This window comes from Drosophila sulfurigaster, chromosome X, assembly GCF_023558435.1.
Source record: "Drosophila sulfurigaster albostrigata strain 15112-1811.04 chromosome X, ASM2355843v2, whole genome shotgun sequence".
NCBI lineage: Eukaryota > Metazoa > Arthropoda > Insecta > Diptera > Drosophilidae > Drosophila > Drosophila sulfurigaster.
In genome coordinates, this window is record NC_084885.1 from 18,661,756 (window position 1) to 18,671,653 (window position 9,898).

Below are 9,898 nucleotides of genomic sequence, written 5' to 3' on the forward strand. Positions count from 1 at the left end.
GCAAGATGCGTCCCAAAAAAAAAAACGAAAAACAAAAATGTATGAAGCCGTTTTGGTGATCGATGTGCTAAGCATACGCGCCATAGGTATCGTTTATCGATTTTATGGGCAAGATGATGCCGCTTCAGGATTCCTGATAACCTCTTCGTGAAAACAAAAATACCGAACCGAAACGTAACAGAAAGAATCGAAAAATTAAATGATTCGTATCTTTCCCGTTTAATTTGCTTCAACTTTTGTTTTAATTTTTTTCTATTTTTATTCTTTTTTTTGTCTGGACATTGTCGAGTTTTTTTTTTAGAATTTCCATTCAATTCCTCTTTGCCACTGTTTGTAATACTATTTTTATAAAAACAAATACGTTTTTGTTAATTGTATGCGAATGCTAAATGTTTCTGTTCCAAGCGTGTTTCCAAAATTATCGAAATGTGGCGTCGAAATTAGCATATCGAACGGCTTGGAGATCTGTTTCTGTCCAGCAATTTGGTATATATTTTTTTTTAACTTAAAATTGCAAATCAATTTTAAAATTTGTTACTTAAAATGAAAACAGAAAAAAAACAAAAAGAATTATTATCTAAAAGTAAACAATTAAAAAGATATCGTCCAACAAAAAGTAAGACGACAAAAAAAAAAATTACATATTGAATTTCAACAAAATTTATTTGATTGTTTAACATTTTCGACGAATAGAGAATAATTGAGTGCAAATTGTATCTTTGCAAAACATTGGAAAATGTTGTGATCCTCACACAGTTAAAAATTATTTGTTTACTACTCTTAAACAAAAACACAAACAATAAACAATTATACAAGAAAACAATAATTGACAAGAAATGGTATATATATTTTTTCAACATACGTAAATATTGTGATTTACATTACATCATCCCATATCCCCAATCCCATCCAGTTTATGCCCCAGCCCCCGAAACAAGTTTTAAAAGAGAGTTCTGAATAAAGAATTTCATTTAATTTGCAAACAGATGAAAAACTACAAAACGAAAGTTGCATTTATGAATTACTCGGCAATGGTTTTGATGATTTGATGAATTTTGGATACCATCTATCGTACTCGATTGCTTTCCATATCTCTTGCAGCTCATTCGATTAACATACTTTATATTTCATGAAGGATTCCCATTTTCTTATATTTGAGGGTTTTTTTTTTTGTTTGTTTTTTGGTTTTTAGATTTTGTGTTTGAAAACGTTGCATGTCAAAGTCGAAGATGGGGGAAAGAAAATAAAACAAATTCACACCCTTTTCTTATCTGACATGCTTACAATAAATTGACGCGAAGCGATTAAACTTTACAATTACATTGAAGGGGGCTACGACTTTTATCATAATTTAAATAATGCACATAGACAAAAGAAATCAATTAATCATACTTAAGAAATCATTCAAATTCAGTGAACAAATATTTATAATCGATTGATCATTCTTAGATGCCGATGATCCATTGAATTTGAATTTACAAAATATATACTTTAAACTTTAAAACATTTCAAGTGTTGTACAATCTGTATGTTTTATTATTTTACATTATTTTCTGTGTATATGTTTTTGTTGTGCCATCGCACATGCATCTTGCAATATGTTTTTTGGGTGGGCTGGAAGAGATGCATATTATTTGATTGGTAAATATAAAAGTAACATATATTATATAAAATGTATAATCTTTATAGAACTTGACGTGTCGCATGGTTGCTTCAAGTACTCGTTATCTTGTGTAATATATACTGATAAAAATACTTTTCAATGTAACAAAGCATACGGCATGTATAAGTTTAGTCAAAATTCTCCTATATATCACAGTTATTGCAATTCTAATTTGTAAAATTGAAGACCAAAAAAGTCGGAAAAATATTATAGCTTTAAAATACTGATTCTAAAATGATTATGTTGCCTCAACTAATGTATGTACATATATATTCCCCGTAGTATTTATGGGCTAGAAAACTAACCTGTTGTGAGTATAATATGACTGCGTGTGTAGACAGACATATGTATGTTTTTTTAGGTGTTAATCTGTCTCTTAGACAAGATTTGTGGCTGGTGTTGGCAATGATCCACCAGCCGGAATCATTTTGGCAGCAGTAGAAGCAGTCGCAGTTGCAGCAGTCGTCGATGCTGCGTTGCGTGTGTGCAACAAATGCTGATGCGGATGCTGAGCATACGTTGTTGGATGCGACTGCGAATGCAGATGCAATGCAGGCTGATGCATGGGCATACGTTGAGTTTGATGATGAATCGGTGTGAAAATGGAGGCCAAATCAAGAGTATGCTCCAAGCGGCGTGCCGAATGCACAAATGTTGCTTTCACGCGCTCAAACGTAGCGAAATCGTATACAGAGCGTGCCGTATTTGACAGATCAAAGGGCTCTGCGAATGAACATAGGATATTGATACTTCAGGCGTTGGGAAATTCTGCTGCTGACATCATTTACCTTCGATGTTCAGCTCCTTCCATTGATGTATGTCGTTCTTGGGACTCTTTGCCAGTCGACATGTTGTCACCGGCAAAATGCCGCCAGTGCGTATCGAAATTGCATTGTTGCGAAAGCTGCAATTATACGACGTAATGCATTGTTATAAGAATTTGGAGCATTGTCTATGCTGCCCTCTTACTCGAAATTGCTGTAGTACTTGAAGAAGCCAAGTAGATGTTCGCCCAACGTTTGCGTGTTGTGTGTTTGATACGGCTCAATGGGCTCAATGAGATCGAGATCCAGGCAATCTTGTTGCCCCAAATTGAACTTCTCCGGATAGAGAGTCTGCAAGCAGGGCAACACATGCGGCACGCAACCGAACTGCAAATAATGCAACACCATCAACACCAGCGAATAGCTCGACACAGTCATGCGCTTGGCATCGTTTATGTCGTGATATTGCGCCCACAACTTCACGATCACAACCAGTGGCCGCGTTCGCCAATCAACTGAGGTAAGATAATAAATATTTAGTTTTAGGGGAATCCCAGATTATTGTTGTTAGTACATACGCTGCGCGTACAATTGCAGCAAATAAGTGTTCTTGATGCCCACGCAATTGTTGTAGTTGAGATCAACCTCAATGCCATTGGTGCGATCCTTAAAGCGCAGAATTGGCACACGCGCCTCAATCAGATTAAAGTCATGAAAGGCTTCTGTGAAAAGAAAAAACAGATTAAAAATATAATGAACTTGACTTAATATAAATTGAAACGTAATAAAAGTGTTTTTTTTGTGACTTGCCCATTTCTTTTAGCACCGAGTGAAAAAGATTCAAAGTCATCAGAGCTTCGGCACGCAGTTCGTTGTGATAATGATGTTGCTGATGCTGATGCGTTGGCTGCTCTGGCAATAGGCACATATCGATGTCGGACGAATCGGTTCCAAATCCCGTAATGGTCGAGCCCACCAGACAGATGCGAAAACGTGAAAACATTGGCTGCTGCAAGCAAATCTACTAGCGTATAACTCCGTTGATTCAGCGGAAAAACATTCCCGAATTATACTTACGTTTATCCAGATAAAAAGATAACGCCACAATCGCATCTTTAGCTTGAACTTGGCATGCGTCTGTTGAGCGCCCCGAAATCGTTTCCAAATGTCCAGCGACAAATTATCGTACTTGCAGTGGCGCAACAATTGCTCCGGTTGCACGCTCAACTCCACGTTGCGTGCATGATCCAAATAGCGATCCGGTGGCAATATCAGCTCATACCATGCTGGCGTCCAAGATGCGTTGCCATTGCAGCCACAATTGGGTCCACAATAATGCGGATACGCTGGTAAATTGTGGGCTGGCGGCTGTGGCAGGCTAAATGGCATCATGGCATGCAAACCATTCATGTTTCCCATCAGCGGCGAACTCGCCAGTTGATGTGGCGACAATTGCTGCCCAGGTGCAGCCACTGTTGGCGTTGGCGAGACGGACAACATCTGTTCCGTTGGCGTTAAACTGCAAGCAATTAAATGGAATTCAAATACAGTGGTAATCAAATGCACAGAGAGCACAACTTACTGACTGCGATTGCTCCATTGGGACTGAACATCGCTGGCCATCGAACAGTTGGACAAGGCGGGCGATACAGCACGATGCATTGGCATGCGATTGTTGTTGGGATTGGGTCCATATTGTGCTGTGGAGTAGCACGGCGAATTGGCGTGACTCCAAGCGGCGGGATTGCTGTATCCATCGCCAAAGCCAACAAACAATTGCTGTGGCTGCTGTTGCTGCTGCTGTTTGTTGTTCTGAAACAACAGTTGCTGCTGCTGCTGTTGTTGTTGCTGCTGCGGCTGCAGCATAAATGGCAACGCAGCATAGCCGGGACTTGGTATTGGCATCAGAGTTGGCAACTCCAAGCTCTTGTTGCTGCTGTCGCAACTGGCGCTGTTGTTGCTAATGTTGCTCGTATTGTTAGCCGCTGCTGCGGTAATTGCCTCATCGAGTTGAGCACAGCTAATCATATTCGATGGCGTCGTGGCAACAGCATCAGGCGAGAGCGCCACCGGCGACAACATGCCAGGACCAAGCAGCTGCATTGTTGGCACCGGCTGTAGAAATATGTTGTTGCCGGTAACTGTTGCTACTGTTGCTCCTTCACTTGTGGTTGTTACTGTTGTTGATGACGATGGCGTTGGCGAAACAGCCAACAGCGATGGCAACTTTGTCATGCCAGCAACCATTGGTGTTGTCGCTGCTACTGTTGCTGTCGTTGCTGCTGCTGTTGTTATGATTGGTGGCGGCGGCACATCGATATTCACATAGGTGAGATTGTGAAAGTTCTGATGCTCTTTGCCATGCAGCAAGTGATATGAATGCGGATGCTGTTGCAGCTGCTGATAATATTCGTTTTTGCCAGCAACAGCATAGCCATTGTTTCCACTGCCGCCAGCAACATTGCCATGTTGCATACGTCGATGCGAAGCATTGTAACTGTTCGATGGCCAAATCTCAAAGGACTTTTGTCCTGTAGCTCCCGTTGCAGCAGCGTTGTTGCTATGGTTGTTATTGTTGTTGTTATTGCTGCTGTTGTTGTTGTTGTTGCTGCTACCGTAATGCACCTTTTTGTTGTACCTAAAATGCGTGTTGTGCCTGTGATTATTATGATGTTGCTGCTGCTGTTGCTGCTGCCCGTGGGCAGCATGATGTCCATGCGACTGTTGCTGATAGCCATTGTTGTAATTATAATTGGCATTGCTTCGGTAACGTGGCTGATAACCGCCTGATTGCTGCTGCTGCTGCTGCTGTTGATGATGCTGTTGTTGTGACTGCTGTTGCTGCTGCTGTTGTGATTGCTGCTGCTGTTGCTTGGTTGCCTTGTCCGCTTCGGGCAACAATTCCTTTTGCAGAAACGATGCAATCGTCAATTGTTTCGGTTGCGAATAATAATACTGATAGTAATGCGGTTGCTGTTCGGTTGTCTGTGGTGTTGCTGCTGCCGCTGATGCTGCCGCGGCGGCGGCTGCTGCTGCAATTGCCAGCTCAGTTTCTTTTTGTGTGGCCAACGCCGCCTCCAACTGCTGCTGTAACAAACCAAATTATTTAGATGAATGTTATCCACGCACATCGAAGGTCTAAATAAAATAAGAATCATGTCTATATGTTGTTTAAAACTGATAGATATTGCTCTATTTATATAAGGAGTCTCTTTAAACAAATAGATTGGAAATCATAGAGGAGCAGTTGTAAAAAAAACTTAATACATTCTTAAACAAAAAACTAATTATGTAAAAAAGGGACAGGAGAATAACCAAATTGATAAGTTTCTTTTAAATTTAAATGAATTATAGTCACAATGATCGAGCAAAAATGTTGTAGAGCTGACGAATATTATGCGTTTAAATGGAAATTATTGTAATGTGCAGTTAAAGGCAATACTTTTAGGTAAAAAGATCAAAAGAACGGTATTATATGCAGTTATCTTGAATTATCTGAATAAGGAAAGCGTTAAAAGCTTTGCTCACTTCTTTCTGCTGCAATGTGGGCTGCTGTGGATAGCTCGTCTTCCAGAAACACAACGGTTGTTGTCGTGTCCTTTGAGTCTTGCTGTTGCTGTTGTTGTTGTTGTTGCTGCTACTGTTGTCCGACTGTCCACCGATTGTGCTTGATGGTGTTTGCTTTGCTGTTGCTGCTGTTGTCGTTTCCAATGTTGGCGGCGTGCTCTGCAGTTGTTGTTGTTGCTGTCGCTGCTCCTCGTCATGATGATTGCTGCTGTTGATGTTGCTGCTGCTGCCGTTGCAACTATTGTTGCTGCTAGTTGCTGACGTTTGCAATGCCGACGATGACTCGGAACAGCTGTGGTAATATGAGGATGAAGAGGCGCAGGATTCGCTGGTGGATGACAGCGAGTTGTGTTTCTTAACGTTGTTGCTGTTGTTGTTCAACTGTTTCAGCTGCTGCTTTGTGTTGCAATTGTTGTTGTTGCTATCGCTGGTGTTGCTCTTGGTATTACTGTTGTGGTTGTTGTTATTTTTATTGATATTGTTGTTGTTATTACTGTCATTGCTCTGCTTGCAATTGTTCTCGCCAGTAATATTTTGATTTTTGATCGTGCTATTATTATTGTTGTTGCTATTATTGCTATTAGAAAGCTTTGGTGTTGCTGCTGATGCCGCTTGATGTTGATGTTGTTGCTGGTAATACGGCGACTGTTGCTGCTGTTGTTGATTGCAGTTATAGCCATTGTTATTATTATTGTTATTGTTGTTGTTGTTGCCATAATATTTCTTGCGCGTAAAATTATGGACATTGTTGTTGTTGTAGTGCAAATGTTGTTGCTGTTGCTGACGCTTGACATTCTTATTATCGCCGCTGCTATTGTTGTTGTTGTTACTGCTGTTGTTGTTGTTGTTATATTTCGCTTGTCGCAAAATATTAGCAGTTTTGTTATTGTTGTTGTATTTATTAAACTTCACTTGAGCACCACAACGATAATCGCGTTGTTGTTGTTGTTGCTGCTGTTGTTGTTGTTGGTGCTGCTGCTGGGCTGTTGTTGTTGTTGTCGTCGTTGGCGTTGCAGCCACGCCGTCTGCCGCGCTGCCTACAACAACACTCGTGGCAAAGATTTTCATTTCAGCCCTGGTCGTGTACATAGCCCAAGGAGAGAATTCAAAATTCTATATTTTTCTTTTTTGACGGCGCGACGCTTTGAGTTTTATGCATACAAAAGAAATGACTCAAAGCGATTTTTTTTATAATTAAGACTAAATTATTTGTAAAACGTACATGTGTAAATTTTTATTTATTTATATATTTTTTTTAATATTTTATGTTTTTATTTTGTTTTTGCAATTTTGTTGTTTTTATATTTTTTTTTGTTTAATGTTTTTGATTTTTATGCACAGCTTTGTGACTTTATTATTATTTCATTGATTTTGTGCAATTTTCAGTTTATTCTTATTTGTTAATGTTTTTTCTTTTGCCTTTACTATGTTCTAACTGGACTGGCATAATTTGGGCCACCACTGTAAACAAGTAACTGTAGTTTTATTTCGTGCAGTGTGAGCGAAAAGGAAGACGCCCAAATTCCGTTATTTTCGAGTATGATCGTGTAAAGCAGAAATGCAGTTTATTAATGCAAATTGCGTGTACTGAAAAAAATGGCGCATATTTATATGAATTTTGATTTCAATAACAACTATAAATATTAAACATATCTCAATGGCATTTTTTATATTTTATTAAACAGCACACTCACCATAAAATTCTAATTGGAATGCATTTGTAATGCTTGGGAGCTCAGTTCACTTTAAAACGGTGCTTTTAATTCGAGGTGCGCTGGCGCACGTCTCCGTTTTGCAAATATAACACACAAGGGGCACATTAATATTAATTAAGAAACATTTATTTAAAACTTGTGGCACATTCCAATATAGTTTACTTATTTTTGTTGTACTAAAAACTAAAAAGAAGACACCGCGCTTTTTTTTAAGCAAATAGGAGCAGCGTGACCGCAGCCTAATTTCAAACTACGCCAACATTTTTGGTATTTTGTAATTTGTATATTATCAAAAAGTATAAAATACAACCTAAATGGTCTCACTGCGGCAATATGCCAACTGTTTTTAATTTAATTTAAATTGTCGATGTCATAACACAAGGAAAATATTCATCTAAAAATTTTACCTTTTACTTTTTCTGCTTATGCATCGTATAAAAACATAATTTTAAAGGAAAAAAATTAATTAATACATAAAAATGTTTTTTAATATATATGTGGACTTTTGTTAAAATAACAATTGATGACAAGAAATGAATTCAGCTAATATTTTATTGACGCTCTCAAATATCCCCGTTATTACAGTTACAATTATCGCCATTGATCCTTTGATACCAATTGAAACAACATTTTGAATGTTATGCAATTGCTTTTAATAATTAACAAATTTAACAAGCTCGTACAGTACAATATTATTTAAGCCTTAGTATTTGTTAAACAGTGTCTTCCAAAAGAGGCGTGCAGGCAACAAGGTGTCTCGTTTCATGCAACTGGGGTGCGCCAAGCTAAAAATGGAAATGATTATTGTGATTTCATTAAATTAGTGGGTTCTTGATGTAACTCACAGGAAGTGTGAACGTCGCAATCGCTCCAAGTAACCATCGATGGCAACTGCAGGCAGAAAGATCTTGCGCACCACACGCGGCACTTCTGGTAACAATTGACGCGTCAATTTTAAATGAGTGTTTGCCAGACTCGCCACCTCAAAGATGCATTCCTCGACGCCTTTATCGTTGCGATCGCTGCGCAAGATGCGCTCCTGACTCACACCATGCTTGACCAGCACTTCGAGCGGCACACAAACCGCCTGTTGGCGTCCAGCATATGGTATAGCGCGCAACAAAATGGCAATGCCTTGGGCCTTGCCCAAATGCGAGGCGGCATGATCCACCTGCAGATCCTTGATACCGCTCAACTCTACGAGCAGGTGCAGCATAGATGCGCACGTTTGATCGGCATAATCTTCCAGTTCACGCAGTGTTTCAAATGCCTGATTCGCTGGACGTTCGCGTGCAGTGACTAGACGCCGCAGATAGATCTTATTTAGTTTGCGAGCGCCCACAGTGCGTCTAAGTTCTCGCAGCACAGGCTGATCCTTGACATAGGATTTACTGGCCTCTGGTTCGAAGCACTTGTCAATCGAGTCGTACCAGAACTTCAGACGCATCTTAGCTATTTGTGGTTCACTAATCTGTCAACATCAAAATATTCATTATTTCACTCTCCATCAAACTTCTCTATGAACTCACCTGGGCGCCAACGGAACGCGAGACTTCCACATTAAAGGCGCGCAACGCAAAGGCTGCCGGTCGTAACTCTTTGGGAAGGAGAAGCGTACTCAGATAGTTCTCATAGTCGTATTTTCTGCATTGTTTAGCAATTATTAAATTTAAGCCATTGTCTTTTGAATGCTTTACTTACTGCACAAGGTTCATGCAGTATTTGGCACCATATTTATCTTCTTTACTGCTGGCCGTCGTTGTATTCGACTGTGACTGCTGCTTTTGTGTTTGAGAAATGGCGGAGGAGCCTGCACCATTATTGCTACTCACATGTCGCGTAACAAGTTGGGACACACAGAATTGTCCATTGTTGTTTAGTAACAGCCGCCGCATTTGGTTTTTTGTTTGTAGTGGGACAGAAACATCGATGACACTATCGATTAATCTCTGCATTCCTCTACTGTTGTAAACATCGATTTTAGATGGCAAACATCGATATTTTACTAGCCAAAAGCATTAATTATTTATACTATTAACTGATTTAAGACGATTTGAAAACGACGTTTCTTTAGCGAAGTAGTTCCTTGGTTAAAAAAAAATATATATAGTTGCTCCGCACTTAACAGCGCTGCTCATAACGTACAGTGTTACCAGCAACAAATTAGGTCGATCGTCATTAACAGTATG

The 9,898-nt window shown here is 39.5% G+C and overlaps 2 protein-coding genes across 5 annotated transcripts; both read right to left on the bottom strand.

Annotated features, from left to right (window-relative positions):
- Positions 1 to 234: 234 nt before the first annotated feature.
- On the bottom strand, positions 235 to 7,954 carry LOC133848084 (poly(A) RNA polymerase gld-2 homolog B). 4 transcript variants are annotated; one of them, XM_062283466.1, is made up of 10 exons: positions 7,689 to 7,954; positions 5,956 to 7,581; positions 4,010 to 5,514; positions 3,505 to 3,946; positions 3,238 to 3,436; positions 3,006 to 3,149; positions 2,633 to 2,942; positions 2,452 to 2,567; positions 1,969 to 2,386; positions 235 to 1,614 (listed from the first exon to the last, which is right to left on the bottom strand). In XM_062283466.1, exons 2-9 carry the CDS (start codon positions 7,081 to 7,083, stop codon positions 2,040 to 2,042), a joined length of 4,191 nt encoding a protein of 1,396 aa, XP_062139450.1. In that variant the 5' UTR covers positions 7,084 to 7,581; positions 7,689 to 7,954; the 3' UTR covers positions 235 to 1,614; positions 1,969 to 2,039. The 4 variants fall into 4 exon arrangements, with proteins under 4 accessions (XP_062139450.1, XP_062139447.1, XP_062139448.1 ...); XM_062283463.1 differs by having other exon boundaries at positions 3,238 to 3,448; XM_062283464.1 differs by having other exon boundaries at positions 3,238 to 3,448; positions 4,010 to 5,511; positions 7,689 to 7,953.
- Positions 7,955 to 8,334: 380 nt separating this feature from the next.
- Positions 8,335 to 9,639, bottom strand: LOC133848628 (NADH dehydrogenase (ubiquinone) complex I, assembly factor 6 homolog). Its single transcript, XM_062284264.1, has 4 exons — positions 9,411 to 9,639; positions 9,239 to 9,353; positions 8,555 to 9,180; positions 8,335 to 8,494 (listed from the first exon to the last, which is right to left on the bottom strand). The coding sequence occupies exons 1-4, from the start codon at positions 9,602 to 9,604 to the stop codon at positions 8,413 to 8,415; spliced, it is 1,017 nt and encodes a 338-aa protein (XP_062140248.1). The 5' UTR covers positions 9,605 to 9,639; the 3' UTR covers positions 8,335 to 8,412.
- Between the last annotated feature and the right edge of the window lie 259 nt (positions 9,640 to 9,898).

What these genes read in the sequence shown, in the direction of transcription:
- LOC133848084 (XM_062283463.1), bottom strand. Translation starts at nt 7,083, where the DNA reads ATGTACACGACCAGGGCTGAAATGAAAATCTTTGCCACGAGTGTTGTT. An exon ending in CCACATTGCAGCAGAAAGAA is followed by an intron (nt 5,515 to 5,955) that starts GTGAGCAAAGCT and finishes GGTTTGTTACAG; the next exon opens with CAGCAGTTGGAGGCGGCGTT. An exon ending in GCTGCAATTGTACGCGCAGC is followed by an intron (nt 2,943 to 3,005) that starts GTATGTACTAAC and finishes ATCTTACCTCAG; the next exon opens with TTGATTGGCGAACGCGGCCA.
- LOC133848628 (XM_062284264.1), bottom strand. Translation starts at nt 9,604, where the DNA reads ATGCGGCGGCTGTTACTAAACAACAATGGACAATTCTGTGTGTCCCAA. An exon ending in CGCGTTCCGTTGGCGCCCAG is followed by an intron (nt 9,181 to 9,238) that starts GTGAGTTCATAG and finishes TGATGTTGACAG; the next exon opens with ATTAGTGAACCACAAATAGC. An exon ending in TTGCGACGTTCACACTTCCT is followed by an intron (nt 8,495 to 8,554) that starts GTGAGTTACATC and finishes TTCCATTTTTAG; the next exon opens with CTTGGCGCACCCCAGTTGCA.